The sequence below is a fragment of the Anarhichas minor genome, unplaced genomic scaffold (assembly GCF_050575085.1).
Source record: "Anarhichas minor isolate MPS153535 unplaced genomic scaffold, ASM5057508v1 ptg000033l, whole genome shotgun sequence".
NCBI lineage: Eukaryota > Metazoa > Chordata > Actinopteri > Perciformes > Anarhichadidae > Anarhichas > Anarhichas minor.
Window position 1 is genome coordinate 2,257,726 of NW_027466479.1, and position 19,769 is coordinate 2,277,494.

Below are 19,769 nucleotides of genomic sequence, written 5' to 3' on the forward strand. Positions count from 1 at the left end.
CAGGTTAAGTACACCTTTCTATGTGGGGTACAATGAACTCACGCATCAGATGCTATCCTGCAGAGTTAGCTAGCAGTTTACACTAACATGATCCAGCTGGCCTTCAAAAGATTGAACGTTTTTTTCCTAAACTCTTTGTAATTGCTTTTAGTTAAAAAAGAAGCAGCAACTCTGGGCTGATGATGAGCTGCTGTTCACTGTGAAGTAAGAATAGAAACATCTGAAATGTATTTCATCAGGCGTCCCGCAGCCTGTCAAAGTAATGGACTTCCATTGTAAATGGACTTGCATTTGTATATCACCTCTCTAGTCTTCTGCTCACTCTGAGCACTTTACACGACCACAGCCTGTAATAAGATGCTTCAGGCAACGGGAAAACAATGTTGAAGGTGAGGAAGGAAATAGGGAAGAATACGAAGGAAAACAAGTAAAAGAAGAGAGAGAGAAAAGAAAGCCAGAAAGAAAGCTTATCAATGAGATAAAGTGATTCAGTCCAAAATCGTCCTGTTACAATAAATCAAATGCTTTGACAAAAATAGCTCCGCTGCTAATTTGATCATTTCTGACAGTGTGGTAAGGGTTCTAAGGATAGCAACATTGTCCTTGTATTGTGACCTACAGCTTCTAGGGCTGTGGTTGAGAGTTGTATTAAAGTCAATATTATGAAATGGCAGTTTAAAATCACAGCCCATGTTCTGTTATAAGTTCCAGTTTGTATAATGATTATACAGGAATTGTTACAATATCACATTATTCATTGCTACATAGTTCTGAATACAGTATATACTGGAAATATAAAAACGTATACGGGTCTATTGATATGGGATTTAAAAGGTTGAAACAGTATAGATATATTTTGGACCTGTTGGTAATGAGTATTTTCACTGATAATCAATATTTCTAATATCAGAATGATATAATGATCTCTGTAGTCATGTAATCTTTTCATGCCAAATTTCTTTAACAATTCTGAATACTGATGCTCGTACTGTCCCTATATTGAAGTGAAGCGGCTCAGACAATACATAGAAAGATGGAGTCTTCTGATAGACAGTAGGACGGACTGACCTCAGACTTGCATTCGGACCAGAAGCTGTATCTCCAGCTGTAACAGGGCTTCACCAGACAGGGCTTCCACTGCTCCATCTGGGAAGCACAAGGCCTGCCATCACCCTGGGGAGCCTGGATCACTGTCCGCCTCCTCCACAGCTTGCCTGCAGAACAGCAGATAAAAAGAAGACGAAAAAGAATGATGTATTCATGGGGACGTTGACTGAGATGAGGAAGACAGTCAGGTCAAAGCAGCTGGAATTGTGTGGGTGTCGAGTGATTTGGAATACTACAATGTCCAGGTGACCTCTGGGCCTTTCACCACTGTAGCTACAGCAGAGTCTCTCATCAAAGCTGGTGTTAAGGTGATGGCCAGCATGAATACATGAAGGCCAGTCTCTAATGAAGGGGGATGACAGTGAAATCACTCTAGTATTACTTATGTTAAATTCAGTTTACTGTCATGTCATTCTCACAACACTGTACAAATGCACAAGTCAAAAACAGTATTTCTGTTATTGAAGAACGTGTATTACACTGACGACAACAGATAAACATGGAGGATGGGTTAAGTTAGCTACTAACAGAAACGATGAATACAAATCAAACACCCCTCACCCAAAAAAACAGGCCGTATAGGTCGTCTGTGCAAGCAGCTGATTACGACTTATTTACATTTGTTGTTAAGATGCAACCTTTAGTGGCTGTATTAATTATGACTGGAGCAAGGCAGGACGGTCGGGGGGGACTTACCCAGAGTTGGCATCACTGGGCTGGGATTTTTGGTTGGGTCATTTTGAAATCTAGCGTTTTCTGCTTTCTGATTCTCAGCTCGTCACATACGAACGCACCATCTCAGTTTTGAACACATTGTTATCGTTATGAATTCAAACAAAACTACTTTAGGTTCAGGAAAAGGTCATGGTTTAGGTTCAAATAAATGAATGTAAATAAGTCAATTTTGACTTGGTTTCAAACGGGACACAAACAGCATTCTACTGGGTGAAAGTCCTGTGTCTCCATCCCCCTGCTTACGCGGACTTTGTCGCTCTTCATCCTGCGTCACATGACTTCCAGCGTACTTGCTCTGAGCGTCTAGAATGACTCGCTCAAAAGCAAAAACAATACTGGCGATATGGCAAAATGACAGATTAGAAAACAGGGAGATTTCTTACAAAAACACAACAATTAAGAAATCTGACATAAAGGCTTAATTTCCTCTGATGAGGTAACTAAAGGCCACTACTTGAGTATTTCCACTAAGCTGCACAGCAGCCACCAGAGAAACATTGAGGTTGTTGTGGGCAACTCTCATCATCTCAATGATGTCTTAACGTCTACATTTTCAAACAAGGTCCACGTTGTGTAGTGTTATGCATCCGAGTATTGACCTCCACTGTAATGACACCTGATTTTGTACCATTGTTTACTCTACATTTGGGTAAATTTCTCCAGCAACCGTATTATTCCAAGGAATACAGTCTGAATTCCTCTTTCATGTTCTTCTGTCCCAGGGCGATAATTCAACACTTCTCTTTTAGCTGACTTAATTTATGATACAATTTTGGAGCTTTATCATTCTCCCTGTAGCCATTTTGGAATATTCAGATTCCTTTGTTGTGTTAAAATGAAACAAGTGACAGTGTTTTGTTACAATTGTTAAGTCAGTATGTTGTGTCCTGTAACTTGTCAGGTGACTTATAATCAGGAAGTGAAGGAAGAGCGTGGCTCAGAGCCGCTGTTTTCGGTAGTTTTCCAATCCAGTTGAGTCTGCCTGCATCTTATGCCTTTTGATAGCATCATTGGTATGTATTGATTTGTTTTATTGTTACTTATGATCGCAGATGATTATTTTTGTCAATGTTTAGTTTTGGGAAGTTTTATGCACAAAGTCCATCGAGTCATTAGTAACTCCGCTATGACTGTTGTTAAAGTTCATATCAGCAGTAAATACATAAAAAGCAGCGATTAAAAAACAAAGCAATGTATTTCATTGAAGAATCAGTATATGTACATTGTGTGTATGTGTAAGGTTGAAGATAAATCATTTTATTTGTATTCATTATGCCTTTTGTGTGTTTTAGTTTTACTCTTTCTTACGTCATTAAACCTGTGGACAACGGGCACTGTCTTCAGAGTCGTGATGTCAGGAAGGAGTTTGTCTAACTGCCAAGGTGTATCACAGCACATATACTGAGGGCAGCACAGACAGTCTTAGGTTGGAGGATATGACTGGGGAGGCTGGTAGGAGCGCCCTTCAACAAATTCACTCTGCATTTGAACTTTTGCCCCAGGGGAGGGATGTGAGAAAACTCAATCAGCTGCTGTCTCCAAGGGAGTGCCTGTAGTTTTGGTCCACCGTACCACCTAAAACTAATACTACAGCGATAATACTTCAAGTGACATGAAATAGGAAAGTAGGTATCATAAATCACAGAAATTTGTGTATTCAAAAGTACAATTTGTGAAGCATTAATAATACAAATGGGTCATTTCATAGTTTTATTTTAAGGGGAGACAGTAAATGTAAAATAGTTTGATTTACTTCAAAAAGGTCATTTTAAGAGCTATAGACCCCTTTAAAGAAAACATTGACTGTGATTCATGCAGGATTGATTAACATGATCTCCGGTATTGTTATTGGCATGTCAGGTCTCACCAGCTGCCAGCTCATCTTCCAACAAACCATCTGCATGAAAAAAGCTCATTGTAAAATCCTCTATGACAATCATGTAAGAACAACTTCTAAGAACAGGTTTAACCTTAAAGCTGCATTTGGAAACTTTTGTGAAAATAACTTTTTATCATATTTGCCCAAACTGTTACTATATCCTGACAGTAGTAGATGAAACAGATAATCTGTGAAAAATAACAGGTTCATCCGCCTCCTTTTACGGTCCCTAATGACAAGATTCCACCGTGGCCAAAGAAAAACTACAAATCAGAGCCAATGAGTCTCTAATTCAGTATCAATTACTGCCCATGAAGCGTGTGTTATCCCATTAAACAGTCAAACTGGGCAGTGCTTATCAACTATGAATCACGATTCTGTTAGTGCGCCTATTTCTCACAAGAAACATATTTAAGTGTACTGTTTCGCAATGAAATCAGAAAGTTTGTGACCCGGCTGCCACATTGAAAACAGTTGAGCCAAAACCAAGCACCGCCCACCAACCAGAGCAAACTTTCTCATTTTCATATTAATTCATGTTTGATCAGCACTGCCTAGTTTCACCCTTTGATATGGGTGCAGGAGCTTCACGAGAAGTGCTTGACGCTGCGTTTGGGACTCCTCAACTCTGAATGGTTGTTTTCCTTTGGGCCCAATGGAATCTTGCAAATGCCATGCAGAGGATTAAAAGGAGCCAAAGCAACTGGATTTCATCCCAGATTATCTGTCTCGTGTACTTGAGTCAGGATATAGTGTCAAATATGACAAAAAGTCACTATTATTAAAATTACCAACAGAACAAATACAATTCTCAAGTGGTCTAGGGCTGATACTGCGGCTGATCGGCCCGGTCACGGCTTTTTTCTGTCCTGGTGGAATGAACTGACAGAGTCGCTGCCCATCTTTCATCAGGCTGAAAACTCACCTCTTCAAGAAGTACTACCCTGAGCCTTCCACTTAGCACTTATTGTATTCATACTAGTTTGTTGCACTTATTGTATTCGTATTAGTTTGTTGCACTTATTGTATTCGTATTAGTTTGTTTCTGCACTTATGCTCTGGTTTATGCTCTTAGATGCTTGGTTAAAAAAGGAGATGCACTTCTGACTTCTAGTGACTAGTAGTTCTCTTAATACCTATGTTGAATACACTTATTGTAAGTCGCTTTGGATAAAAGCGTCTGCGAAATGTAATGTAATGTACTTAACGCCGTCAAGAAATAGTCCAGCATTTGGTAAACTATTATTCATTCACCTTTTTCTGATAGTTAGAAGAGAAAATTGATATGAATCTCTTCAGCTAGAGCAAGGAAGCAAACAGCAACACATTCAGTAAATAACACATCATATCTAGTTATCTAGCTAGCTGCATTAAATGATTGCTCGACCCCCCTGGACAGACAAAAAACGTAAAAATGGTAAAATGGACTGTACTTGTATTGTTTAGCGCTTTTCTAGTCTTCCGACCTCTCAAAGCACTTTAACACTACATGTCATCATTCACCCCGCAGAGACGGGGATCTTCTCCTCTTATTTAAGGACGACCCTGCTCTACCACTGAGCTACAGTCGCCCCCAAAAGCTGTCAAAGCGAATGTATTACCTTAAAAATTACCCACTTGCACATCCTGCCCAAATGTTCCTCCCTTCAAGATGGCGCCGCGCCAGCGGCTGCCTGTCGCAGCAGCTCCCTGTGTGTGTTTTAATTTTTTGTCTTTTTTTCACTTTTCTTCTCTTCTTTTGTTCTTTTTGCCTCACGTTTGGTTTAAATTACGGTCAGACAACGGACCGTAACTTTTTCTCAACTTTTCTCGTGGCTTTCTGTTACTTTTCTTCCTGTTTGTACGGAGAGCCACACACAATGACTGGGGCCATTGTCTATTCCCACGATCAGCTGATTGCGCTGAGCAAACCGTGGCTTTTGCCCTCCACCAGGCCTGAGATCCCGGTGGAACTACGGAGAAGGGCTCGGGGCTGCAGGTCGGGCGCTAAGCGGAGGGCTATGACGAGGAAGTACAAACCTTCAGTTCCGGCGATTATAACGGGGAACGTGAGGTCTTTGGCGAATAAGACGGACGAGCTCAGCGCGCTGGTTAAGACTGAGAGGGACTTCCGTGATGTGTAGCGTCATGTGTTTCACGGAGACATGGCTGCACAGGGATTTCCCGGACCACAGTGGGTCGGTGCCCGGCTTCAGGACTGTTTGGGCGGACAGAGACGTTGTACAGAGCGGTAATAAGAGAGGTGGCGGGATTGCCGTGTATGTGAATGAGAGGTGGTGCAATCCTGACCATGTGTGTGTGAAAGAACGCTTCTGTAGCCCGGACATTGAACTGTTAGCCGTGGGGATGCGTCCATATTATTTGCCGAGGGAGTTCACGTCCGCCATTGTTGTGGCTGTGTACGTCCCGCCATCAGCTGACGCTGAGGCAGCAGTGGACACAATCCACTCCACCATGTCTGGACTGCTGAGTCAACATGCTGGTGCGTTTTTGGCAATTACTGGAGACTTTAACCACACCACTCTGGGTAAAGCCCTGCCAACTTTTCACCAGTATGTTGACTGCCCCACAAGGAACAATAAAACTCTGGACCTTCTCTATGCTAATGCAAAAGATGCATACAGTGCCACTGCCCTTCCCCCCCTTGGCAGGTCTGACCACAACCTGATCCTGTTAACACCAAAGTATGTTCCTCTGGTGCAGAGGCTGCCTGTGACCACCAGGACTGTGAGGAGGTGGTCTCAGGAGGCTAATGATGCCCTGCAGGACTGCTTTGAGTCAACGGATTGGGATGTGCTGTGTGGACCACATGGGGAGGACATCAACAGCATGACGGACTGCATCACAGAATACATCAAATTCTGTGAACAAACCGTCATACCATCCCGGACTGTGCGCTGCTTCCCCAACAACAAGCCATGGATCACCAGTGACCTGAAATCTCTTCTTAATAAGAAGAAAGCAGCTTTCAGGTCTGGGGACAGGGATAAGCTCAGGAGAGTCCAGCGCGACCTGAAGGTGAAGATCAGAGAGTGCAAGGACTCCTGCAGGAGGAAGCTGGAGGCCAAACTCCAGCAGAACAACGTGAAGGAGGTGTGGACCGGGATGAAGCAGATAACCGTCTTCAAGGTTGGAGGAAGACAACCAGGGGGCTCCCTGGAGAGGACAAATGAGCTTAACTGTTTCTTCAATAGGTTTAGTTCACAGCCCTCATCTGTCTCCTCCACACACCACACCTACCAAACACCTCCCCCTCTGTCCCCCCTGGTGAGCTGCATGGATACAGAGCCCTCAACATCAAATGGCTCTTCCATCCCCCCTCTCTGTGACGACTGGCCAGGTGAGAAGACAGCTGGAGAGACTCCACCAAGGAAAAGCTGAAGGACCTGATGGCATCAGCCCCAGGGTCCTGAAGACCTGTGCCATCCAGCTGTCTAATGTCCTGCAACACCTCTTCAACCTGAGCCTGAAGCAGGAGGAAGTCCCGGTGCTGTGGAAGATGTCGTGCCTGGTTCCTGAACCAAAAAAGACGACACCATCTAGCCTCAATGACTACCGACCAGTTGCCCTCACATCTCATGTGATGAAGGTGCTGGAGAGGCTGTCTTGGCCCACCTCCGACCGCGGGTGAAATCCTCACTGGACCCTCTGCAATTTGCATACCAGCCTCATGTGGGGGTGGACGACGCCATCATCTACCTGCTGCAACGAGCTCAGTCTCACCTGGATGGAACCGGTGGCTCTGTGAGAATCACTTTCTTTGATTTCTCCAGTGCATTCAACACCATCCAACCAGTGCTGCTGAGTGAGAAGCTGCGGGTGGTGGGGGTTGACGCGTCCACCGTCTCCTGGATCACTGACTACCTCTAAGGCAGACCACAGTTTGTCCGACTGGGCCGTGTGCTGTCTGATACGGTGGACAGTGATACTGGAGCCCCACAGGGAACTGTTCTGTCTCCCCTCCTGTTCACCTTGTACACCACTGACTTCCAGTACAACTCTGTGTCATGCCATCTGCAGAAGTTCTCTGATGACTCTGCAGTGGTCGGGTGTATAAGGGACGGATGGGAGGAGGAGTACAGGGCAGTAGTGGATGACTTTGTGGAGTGAACCGGTAGAAATCACCTGCTTCTGAACGTGGCCAAGACCAGAGAGATGGTGGTCGACTTCAGGAGGAAGACGACGGCTCCACAACCGCTGAGAGTTCTGGGAGAGGATGTGGACATGGTGGAGGAGTACAAGTTCCTGGGTGTCTCTATCGACAGCAGACTGAACTGGAAGACCAACATCAACACTGTGTACAAGAAGGGGAGGAGTCAACTCTTTTTCTTGAGGAAACTTCGATCCTTCAACATGTGCAGCAAGATGTTGGAGATGTTCTACCAGTCTGTTGTGGCCAGTGCACTGTACCTCTCCGTAGTCTGCTGGGGGAGCAGCATTGGAGCCGGAGACACCAACAGACTTAACAAACTAGTTAAGAAGGCCGGCTCCATCATTGGCTGCAAACAAGACTATCTGGAACAGGTGGTGGAGAGGAGGACACTGAAGAAATTCTTATCCATATTGGATAACCCGGACCACCCTCGCAAGGACCGATACAGGAAAACATTCCTGCCCTCTGCAATAAGACTACAATCACCTCTGGCCAGATCATCTTTCAATTGACTACAACACCGCTACACTGTTGTTGTTTGCTGTTGGTGATCCTTGCACTACCTTTTTTTACCTAGTTAGTTAATTTAATACCATTCTATTTTATTGTATATACTGTGCATTTTTTATTTTCTTTACATTTATTATATTCTGCTCTGTTATCTTATCGTATTGTATATATTGAGCATCTTTCATCTTTCATATTCTTATGTTTACTCTGTAACTTTGTTTGCTGCTGCTACAAACAAATTTCCGCCTGGGGATGAATAAAGTATACATCTATCGATCTCAAGTGAATCTGTTCGAAGTTTTTTAGCATCATGTTTGTGTGCTTCTTTGTTCTCTGGTTTTATTTCAGAAGCTGCTAGCGCCCGACGGAGGCAGTTATCACCCTCCATTACGATTTTCATGCTTCAGCAGTCTCCCTGCGGGCGGCCATGGCAGTGTTTGGCGTTGAGTGGTGGGTGGCAGTGAGGGATGCTGGGTAAAAAAAAAAGGCATGTGCCACCTGTCACTATCAGTGTTTGGCTGGAGAACACACAATGTCATGATTATCTATGCACACAAGTTGGACACATCCAGGAAAATAGCTGTGTTTCTACACCGCCTGACTGATAACAGCACCTTGCTGCTTCCAGGTATGACCATTTGTTTGAAATCACAAATCCAGATCATAGCTATTCCTGGCTCCGGAAAAGAAACGAACCCTTCCAGGAAAGTATGTCCTCGCAGCTAGCCTGGAGATAAAAAGAAACACAGGAAGGAAAGCGAGGAAATCCTCAGTTCCTTTGGCCTACCTGCTGGTTCTCCGTACGAGGACAAAAAATCCTTCTCGCCTGGGGACAGATTAAGGTTACCACAGTAGCTAAAGCCTGTATTGGTTTCATGTCTACTATTTGCTCTTGTTGCTTCTGGCAGCTGCTCTTCTCAAGGACTCGTGGAGAGCAGAGTGCTCCCTGAGCCCCAGAGCACACACTCGTAATGGACCGCTAATCAATGGCCTGATCCTATGGAATTACATGCACAGACATTATTATCCCTCACTCAGTTGGTTTAGGGCTATAACATCATTGTTTCTCACGTCATGAAGCGTTTCTGGTTTCCATCATTACCGGAGGAGAGGCCGACCACTGAGAGCTGATCACTGCAGCAGCTAAGAAAGCACATTATCAAAAGACGTGGGAAGAGGTAGCATTGGATTGGTTAAAGGGCCAGTGTGTAGCTTTTCAGGGGGATCTATTAGCAGGAATGGAATATGATATTCATAACTATAGCCCCTTTCACACAGAGATTCCGCAATACTGCCATAAAGAAGATCTGCCGTGAAGCCGGCTTTGCTTTTTCAAACTGAACCAAGCAACGGCTGCATAACGCCGCCCCAGTGTGTGATTTCAGAAAGCACGGCGGCATCATGGGAGCAGTAGTGGCTTGACATTTAATACAACAGCATCGACGTCTACGATAATGTTTTTGTTAGCTTAGAATAAGCACTTCATATCTACATTGGGAGCGGGTTGGGAGTCGGCTGTGTTGAACCACCATGTTCCTACAGTAGCCCAGAACGGACAAACCAGACACTGGCTCTAGAGAGAGAGCCTATTGCGTTCCTACGGCACGATTATGAAATTGCAGCAACATGAGCCACAGAGTACATCGGGACCGTCAGCCGCCAACTGACTGCCGTTGTTCCTAAAGTAGTGTTGTTACGGTAAGAAGGGCCTCTGAGTGACGAGAACAGCGTTACCATGGCTTTGCACTCACCTGCTCATGTTACTGCAGTCTTGGAAAGGATTGAGAGGAAGTGTATTCAGTTACATGCAATCTGCAACCACAGCACTATGCCACCAAATCCTACATACTGTCCCTTTACGTTAAAAATTGTGTCATTTACGTGGTTTCTGGAGTACTCTGTATTGAGACTGTACCTATAGGACACCTGGTTGAGATACCTGCCTGACTCCCATATCAAACAATTTACTGCGGTATATAAAAATGTATATAAAAATGTAATACAGCTAATGCTGGTAAGCTAAATAGGCCAATGGAATCACAGATTTAGGAGCTCTCCAGAAGACCATGAGTCAGGTGAGTGGGATGAATATGTTTTATCTTTTGAGAATTTAAAAAGAGAGGAGTACTGCACACACCTGCCAGCCCACAGGCATGGGTGCACTCAGACCATGGTGACCATTCGGAAAGCTGGCAGTTGACGGGACATTCCACAATACAGGAAGAGTTCATCTGCCATTTCCTCTCCAGGCCCAGCTGCAAGAGAAAACATGGTTTTAGCTACTCTTTGACAAAAACCAATAAACAGTGGCTTTAACAGAAAAAACAAAAAACTAAACGAAAACTCACCTCTTTACAGAACTTGAGGTCTACAGATTTGCCGTCGCTGCGCACACAGTCCAGCATGCGGGTTTTGATGCCGTTTCCACACACTGCTCTCTCACTGAGCTGGCAGGTACTCCAATCTGCATGGAGACGTTTCATCAGCAAAGACAACTCACAGATAAACAGCCTCATGCACCACCAACATTAAAACGCTTTTAATGCAAAGAGTGTGGCTTCATGTTAATTACCCTGCCTCTGATAATTGCATATTGTTGACGCTCTACATGAGTCTCACCAGTGATGTTGTAGGAGTAGTGGAAGCAGTTGCTGTTGAGTTTGCAGAGCTCTGTCTCTTGAGTCGGAGGACACTCCTTCTCCTCTCCAGGCTGTCGGAGCGGGTAAGCGCTCCTCTCTCGAGAACTGTTCCCACTGCATGGCTGAGGAGCAGAGAGAGGATCATGACTTAATCAGCCATACTGCTACAGTACATGTACAAATAGACTTTGTTCATGTCCTCGTCTCCATTCAATATTTTATTAAAATAAACACCTCTCACAACTTTTTCCTTTAACATGTTTAAAGATGATGCGTTTTTTGCGTTGTGCCTACTCATGTTCATGCAACTTCATTTCAAGCATTTCATTAAAAAGAGTAATGTATGCACACTGACTCCAAAGCACAAAACCCTGATCAAGATCTGATTGGGATCAAAACAACAAAGACATTTTGTAGAGGGACAACAGTGAGCAGATTTGACTTTGATTGGTCCCTCCCCTTCTGCCACAGACTCAAACACAAGCAGCAGATATGTGAGTGGACTTTCAGGTTTTGCATATTTGTGCTCAAACTAATTCATTATTACTATTATTATTATTATGCAGACAACACCATGATGTATAGTTCTGCCTCATGCAGCAAGTGTGATTTGTGATAAATGCTTGTGAAAGTGACAGTTTGAAGACTATTTACCTCATGTGTGAACACAAAGCATTGACAGAGAAAGTAATATGTCATGTATACCAGTGGACATGGTTTCCAGGCTTCCCAGTCTGACAACACACAGTCCTCTGGGCAGGGCAACCGGCTGTTGCGGGCCCCCAGAGGCATCTCCTCTGGATCACACAGGTAGTCCTCCGCCTGCTCAGAGGGCCCATCTATAGTGTTCAGCATACATCTGGACACAAGATGGGGATTCCAAGTTAAGAAGTAATTGCAGTAACAAGTTCCTCCCTTTGTAATTAGTTTTTGTTTCCCAAGACAGAATCCTCAAATAAATTGATTGGTCATTTTTTTGTTTTTGAGAAACTGTCGTAGGGTTCTGACTCAGATAAATGTTTCAATATATCCTATATGTCATCACCGTTCCTTTCTACCATCTCAGGCGTTTGAGGCGTTTGTTGTTCTCCAAATCAAGCACTACAATTCTAACTTTCCAAATTTTGAAACAATGCCAAAGATTTGTACATTTTTTGAGCAGCTGCAGCTTCCTCCGGTCTTCAAACACCGGATATCGAGATTTGTTTGTCTTTTCCATCGACATAGAAGTGGACATAGTTGCCGGGATGTCACCCATTGGTTTGTGGACTGCCCCTTTGAAGCCTTGAGTTTGGCATTTTAGCCGTCGCCATCTTGTTTTTTTGCAAGGAGAAGTGACACGACAGGGTGGAGCTAAGTATAACTGAATCCCGAAAAAGATAGGCAACCAAAATATTACAAATAACTTTCTTCAACTGAATCTACACTGTGAAAGGGTTCTAAGAACAAAACACGGTGTACTCCCAGATTGGACAACGGCATAGTAGAGACCTGACAATCACCGTGTAGCCCCGCCCTAAAGCATCCCCTGCTTTATGGTCTGTTTGACTCTAAATGGACCATAATGTACTAAATGAACATCATGCTGTATTGAAAAAGACTTGAAACTAGAGATTGAGACCATAAACTCATGTTTACAATGTTTACTAAGGTAATAAATCAAGAGAGAAGTAGAGTCATTTTCTCATAGACTTCTATACAACCAGAGGAGTCGCCCCCTGCTGGTCAGTAGAGAGAATGCAAGTTTAAGATACGTCCTCATTGGCCTCACTTTTCTACTACTATTAGAAAGAAGCCTGGTCCACTGAGCTGGTTATCAAGGCATCTAACGGCATATATTTTCTGTCTCATGTCGGCTTAATTTCTGAAATTCCCTGGTCAATTTCACGTAAAAGTCACAACAGCAATCCTACTATGTGATACTTTCAATACTTTCAACATGTGTCAAATCTGAATTGAACTCCCTCAGATAAACCTAAAAGCTGCAGCAGAAGAAGGTTTAACATGCACAGAGACAGAGATAACAGACAATTAATGTAATATCTCAATCATCATCTCTTATGCACAAAGAACACAATATAAATTGAATATACGAGACAATACTGTGATCCCCTCTCCAAAAACATCAGAGGAATTTTTAAGTAAGCACTACTTTGATAAATTGACAACATACAATGTATTATTTCTCACCTGGAAGAATCTCCAAACTAACTAAAGTAACAGTTGTTACTTTGGGATCTACCCGCAGCTCAAACAAGTTTTAATTGTCTAAATGTGCATACTATGAATTGGAACTTAAAACTGAATGTAAACTGAATACATTAAAAACATGCACGAGAACACGAGTACTGACAAGAATGCAGATTGAGAACATGACATGGTTTGATCTTACCTGACTTTCCTGGTCTGAACACCTTCACCACAGTTGTCCTTCAGGTCAACATTGCTGACCTTCCACACACTCCAGGGCTCTGCCACCCAGACATACTGCCCACAGTCACTAAGGCACGGCACCACTTCATACACCTGACACACACAGACACATGACATTTAGGCTCTGATTCTGTGCAGCAAATATGTCGGTTAGCAACAAACATTTTTTAACTGTAAATATATTTTGTTTCCTTAAACTATGGAACTGATCTGCAGTTACCATGAGGAATTAAAAATGATTCACAAGAACAACATCAAATGTACACAATCATTCGTTGGGCATTTATTATCACAATTTCACTAAACGCAACACAAACACAATTTCAGAATTGAAGAGAAGATCAAGTCCCAAGATAACTGCTACAAAAATGGATAAAAACATAAATTAAATAAAGATAAGCTTACCTGAGCCTGTGGATGGAAACCATTCATCAGAGTAGAGAAAGGAAAAACAGAGAAAAGTGATTCAGATTGTTGTACATTCAAGGCATTAATAAAAGTAACCTTCATCTGGCATTATAAATACATCAGACACATTCAACCTCAGAGAAGCATTCAGGCGTAATTTTGTGTTGAAACATCACAATTACACCGTTTAAAGTGGGACCTCTCTCACCTGGTTGACATGGTCCAGTTTAGGGCACGGTCTTCCACCATTGTAGGGCTTTTCTCTGAGCCACTTTGAGCGAACTTTGACCCCACTGCCGCAGGACTTGCTGCAGCGCGACCAGTTTGACCACTCGCTCAGTTTGCAGTCAGATGGACATGGGATGATGCAAGCCTCCTCGATGTACCCTGTAACCAATCAGATGATAGCAGACTTATCCATCCAAACACTATAACAACTGACTTTCTTCCCAAAAACAGACCACCAGCCTCGGTGATTGTCAGCGACTTCTTAAGCGAACATTCTCGCTGTTACTCACTGATGATGATTCCAGATTCAAGCATATGATGCTTTCCCTGACTCCTGCCATAAACAAACCTAGCATCACTGAACTACAGCTGTAGAGAGAAGATACATCTATCAGCCAAAGGGAGCAAAAACGTACTGCGTTATTACCACAGTGCTCTCCAGCAAAAAAGAACCAATGCAGGACTCCGAAATCCGAGAGAAAGAAAGCAGCAGTAGCGACTCTGAGTCCGGTATCTTTTTACAGTTACAGCCGGTTACCATCAAACAGCCCCATACCGGGAGCAAAGCAAACGCAGACACACTCGTTCCCCCGAGTGCTTTGATGTGTTCTCTTTTTTCACAGGGCTAAGATGCAAAATACGACAGCACTGTGATTCATAATTCCCCTTTCTCTCTTTGTTTTGGGCTGCTGGCAGCAATGCATTCCCAAGTTGTCCTGTCGATTGAGGGCGAATGATCTGAAATATTGGGACAGGATTGCTCATAGAAGAACAATTCTTGCCTACTTAACATATTTCAGTGAAATAATATATATAAAGTCTTCACATGATAGAAATTAATAAAATTATTGTGAAGAAATTACTACTATTCAGCTTCAAGGTCTGTCTTTTTTTAGGTCCACATTTAAGATAAGTTACATCCAACAATAGGCTGATTGTCAGTATCTTCCCCAACAACACATACGAGCGAGCCTCACAAAGGCCAAGATTGTGTTCATGGTTGAAGAAATCAAAGATGACTGTTGGAAGGAGGAAGAGGGAGAACCCAGGTCTCTAAACCCAGCCATTCAGTCTCCAGAACAAATGTTGCCATTATCACTTTCTGCCAACTGGGGATGTGTTGAATGTCCACGTTACTAATGTGGTGTGGGGGTGTGGGAAAATGGGTTACTCCTGAAATCCGTGGTGTATGCTAAAATATAATGTAACAGTAGAAGAGTAGAAGAGCCTCAAAGTCAGCTAGATGAGTTATCAGCAATAGCTATCAAACGTTTGCTAACAGTATCCACCATAAGCTATTGGTCATACGTCATACTTGTTGCAATCATTTATGACAGAGAAGTAAGATAGATGGATCCACTATTTAGCTGGTGCATTCCTTGACTGACACACTTAGTAAAACGCTGTAACTTATAAACCTTTTTACCACCGGGAGTTAATGATTTGTTGTCATTTTAATCTGTGTTTTGCAATTGAACTGTGCTGTTGATGCTGGTGTTTTCTAAAGATGGAGAGGGTTTTTTGAGCATGGACAACTCACCGTGGCTGTTGCAGCGAGAGGTCTCCACTATGCGGTTGTCCTGGTCGTAGCACACCATGGCCTGGTAACGATATCCTTGGCCACACTCCTTGATGTCACCTTGGACTTTCATGCCCAGTTGACCTTCCATGCGGCCCCCTTCAGGTAGGACACAGTCCGACCAGTTGCCCACAGGCTGGGCGTTGTATTTGTTACATGGGCAGTACTGGGTCTCGCTCTGGGGGTACATCTGGTTGTTTTTACACTGGTCATGCTTTTTGCTCTTCCCTGGAACAAAACAAAACAAAACATTAACCCTTAACTTAATTAAGGTTTAGGTTAATTATGCCATTTCATGATTGTTGGTCCTTCAGCAAGACTTGGAGCCCCCGGCTGTTTCATTGAGGCAGCTTAGTGACCGCTCCCTGTGGAAGTGTAGAGATTTAGATATAGAAAAGAACAGGGTTGTTTGTAGCCCTCTCATATTACACAAATACAAATTTCAAATTCAAAATGTTCTTCATATCCACTGATCTTCCTCTAAAGATTGATGTAATCTGGAAGTCAGCTTGAAATCAAAGTCTGTCACTCACCGACCAGCATCCTCTTGCGGGTCCTGACACCCACGCAATCGGCTGTACAGGAGGAGAACTTGGACCAGCTGCTGAGTTGACAGTCTTCCTGGCAGGGCAGCTGGCAGGGGTGTGTGAGAGGCGGCATGGAGCTGGCAAACTTAAGACAAGCTTCAACGTCTGCCTGCCCACCGTCCTGCTTGCGGCACGAAACAGCTACAGTGGTAAAGGAGTGAAGAGAATTTGATGAGGAAGGACACTTCTCATTTTGTAGGTCGTGGTCAACTTTGATTTAAATGATGAGAAGATAAGAGTCATCTGTGTGTCCACAGTAGATCGTTGGGTCTGACGCTCCACACTAACACTCCAATATACACTATACTTTGAGACAGTCGGCCCCTACCATCATCCAGTTTCCTGAATAAAACATGCTTTAATTCAGTACATAGAGTGCAGTGTGCTGTGCATTTTACACAATATTGGATGTGTAAACAAAAGGGACCGTTAGTATCACCTTCTACAGCTCCTCCTCCTGTGTGACTCATTCGTTTAGAAAACTAAATGATGAGGATGTTGTTTATAATGAAACGTAAGTTGCAAAGAGCTATGTTCCTTTGGAAGTTTTGATCATTTAAAAAGTTGCTCCACGTTTTACACTTTTGAGAAACATGCCCCATGACTTCCTTAAAGACATTGATTAAGTCCCTAATATCTATGCAATATACTGTGCAATGTATTATTCATACTGTGTAGATTTGATGAGCATTTGGATTTACTTGATGATGTTTTGGGCCGAACAACATGAGTTATTGCATACATATATTATTGTAGTTGACAAGATAGGGTTAATCTAAACTATCTTACATAACGTTGGTCGTTGCGTCATATTTCATTAGCTCATCTACACTAACTCTGTAAAGTAACTGTAGCCTTCAAATAGACGTAGTGGAGTAAAAAGTACATTTTTCTTATACAAGTATAAAGTAGTACACTATGGAAATACTGGGAGTTGTACTGTGGCATAAGCTAGGTTTAGCTTGATGTGGTTAACACACTGCTGGCGGTGACAATATGTTGACAATATGTTAACAATAAAAACACCAACACCCAATCATCATCACTCCGTCTACCTTTCTTAACCCCATCCCCCCCCCCACACACACACACATTCATGGGACATACTAGTAGAATGGCTATTGCCTTCCATACGTTGTATTGAGTGAATGGGTGAATCGTAAGAGGCTTGTATTGAATTGTGTCTCTTCAGCTCAGAGTATACTATTACAGGTAATGGAGGAGCAGGATGCTCATCATTGGAATCTGATAATGGTCTCTGTCTCTGAGACAGGAGTCTGAGTGTGTCCACTGATAGCAAGTCAACTGTCTGCTTCAATACTCACTCAGGCCACAGGTCATGTTTTGTTGTGAGATTCTCTACCCACCGCTGACATTTAAACCCATACTTTAAGTTTATTGGTTTTGTAGAGAGGGTGAGATTTGAGACTCTTCTCAGTCCCATGACATCCACAGCTAAATGAAAGTGGTATGCAGCCCCCAGGTACTGCTTTGATGCCCACTGCTGTATCCCAGGCTCTTTGGAATAGAGCATGTAGATGGAAGGATCTGATCAGTGTTCCCAAATCCCCACTGAAACCACATCTCGGCTCTATCTCATGCCTTTTTGATTACGCTGTTCTTCCTGCTCTGTCTAACTAATGTGTTCATATAAAGAAGAACTCAACATGTGTGAATGTTTGTGTAATCTGTGCATGTGTCTGTGTGTGTGTCCTCACCCCGAACCTGCAGTCCGGGCCCACAGGTCTCCTGAGCTCCAGGACTGTCCTGACGTACTGACCATGGAACCAGCTGGCATCTTCGCCACTTATGGGTTTTCCATCTAAAAAAAAGAAATAAGTATGAGAATCAGAAGTGTTTAGCAATCAGATGCAGGGTGGAGTGAATGGTGGCCACTTTTATATCCTGTTTCCGATGGGTAAGAATAAGAGTCTAGCAATCTCTAGAAAATGTACTATTCATTACCTCCTTCAATAAAGCAATGGATGGAGCCATCACCAAAATGATAATCTTGAGGACAATAAATCATCCACTACAGGAACATCGACTCAGTGCCTTGTCATAATCCATAATGAAGGCCATGATCAAAAGGGTGCAAGAGTATGCCATGTGAAAGTAGCAATGGACTTGAGTTAAGTCAGAATTTAAATAAAAATAACTGCAGACGATTCGCTTGTGTGCAGTTCTTTTGGCCATTTGTGGACATCACCGGCATCCAAAATGACCCACAACTCCGACTTGTAATTACAACTATGAGGTTGTCACTGCGTAATGTTTGCAGGTGTTTAAATGTTGAATAGGACCAGCTTACCTGTATCCTCGACAGACAGATGGAGCATCACACTCTCTCTCCTGGGTCAGAACTTCAGGACAGTCCTGTCCCCCATTGGCTGGTATCTGGATCATAATACGTTTCCTGTACTGCTTCTTCTTGGTGTTACCACCTAAGCGAAGACACAAGCAAACACATGTGTACATTTAAGTGTGTAGTTTCAGCTAAGTGTACCTAAACACACTTATAAACAAGCAACTGAGGTTAAATGTTGAATACGAAATGCTGCAGAGTGAACAATGCTGGGGCCTCTTCTTGAGTTCCAGCATGTCCACATTTCAAAAGGCACTATTTGCTCTATTTCATTAAATATGTTAATGTAGACTGAATGTTACGAAACCTATCTATTTGTAATGTATCTATTTGCTCACTAGAATTGACCACTTCTAAGGGAAGCTAATACAATCGACCTGGGATCCTAATCACCCCTCGTCCAAATCTGCCCTTTGCAGACTTTCTTGCTCTTTATACGACGTCAATTGCTCTGACTGTCTAATAACGGCGAGCATGGGTTTACATTGGAGTTAGTTGAAAGCCTGGTGTGTCTTATACAGACACTAAAGGGTGCCCCAGTGTGTCGGTATCAGACACCGAGGGGCACTGAACATTGATGGAACATTGTGAGCCTCAGCACTGATAGTGAGCATAGTTAGCTCAGCCTCTATTTCCTTTAACGTGGTGAATCTACACCATGTAGAGTCATGCTGTGTAAGCAGACAGTATTCACTGGATCAGGTTGATATAATAAAGAAAACATCAAAACACGGTAATCATAAAGCAAGATTTTAAATTATAAGGATTATTACTATATTGCATTCTCGGCAATAAGTCAGACACGTTCCCGGTGGGTGTTGGCCTCCGCCAGGGCTGCCCTTTGTCACCGGTCCTGTTCATGACTTTCATGGACAGGATATCTAGGCACAGCCTGGGGGTGGAGAACGTCAGGTTCGGGGGTCTCGTGATCGCCTCTCTGCTGTTTGCAGATGATGTGGTCCTGTTAGCCTCCTCGGATCGTGACCTCCAGCATTCACTGGGGCGGTTTGCAGCCGAGTGTGAAGCGGCGGGATGAGAGTTAGCACCTCCAAATCTGAGGCCATGGTTCTCTGCCGGAAACCGGTGGATTGCTCCCTCCAGGTGGGGACGGAGTGCCTACCTCAAGCGAAGGAGTTTAAGTATCTC

The 19,769-nt window shown here is 43.4% G+C and overlaps 1 protein-coding gene across 1 annotated transcript in view; it reads right to left on the reverse strand.

Moving 5' to 3' along the window:
* Positions 1 to 19,769, reverse strand: part of thsd7aa (thrombospondin, type I, domain containing 7Aa) — a 172,232-nt gene that overhangs the window by 16,337 nt on the left and 136,126 nt on the right. Inside the window, exons 11-22 of the mRNA XM_076106377.1 lie at positions 18,570 to 18,702; positions 17,977 to 18,080; positions 16,205 to 16,399; positions 15,633 to 15,899; positions 14,073 to 14,251; positions 13,862 to 13,867; positions 13,416 to 13,549; positions 11,729 to 11,882; positions 11,004 to 11,145; positions 10,733 to 10,848; positions 10,522 to 10,639; positions 1,069 to 1,214 (exon numbers count right to left, since the gene is read on the reverse strand). Coding sequence (XP_075962492.1) covers positions 1,069 to 1,214; positions 10,522 to 10,639; positions 10,733 to 10,848; positions 11,004 to 11,145; positions 11,729 to 11,882; positions 13,416 to 13,549; positions 13,862 to 13,867; positions 14,073 to 14,251; positions 15,633 to 15,899; positions 16,205 to 16,399; positions 17,977 to 18,080; positions 18,570 to 18,702 — 1,694 coding nt within the window. The remainder of the gene's footprint in view (positions 1 to 1,068; positions 1,215 to 10,521; positions 10,640 to 10,732; positions 10,849 to 11,003; positions 11,146 to 11,728; positions 11,883 to 13,415; positions 13,550 to 13,861; positions 13,868 to 14,072; positions 14,252 to 15,632; positions 15,900 to 16,204; positions 16,400 to 17,976; positions 18,081 to 18,569; positions 18,703 to 19,769) is intronic.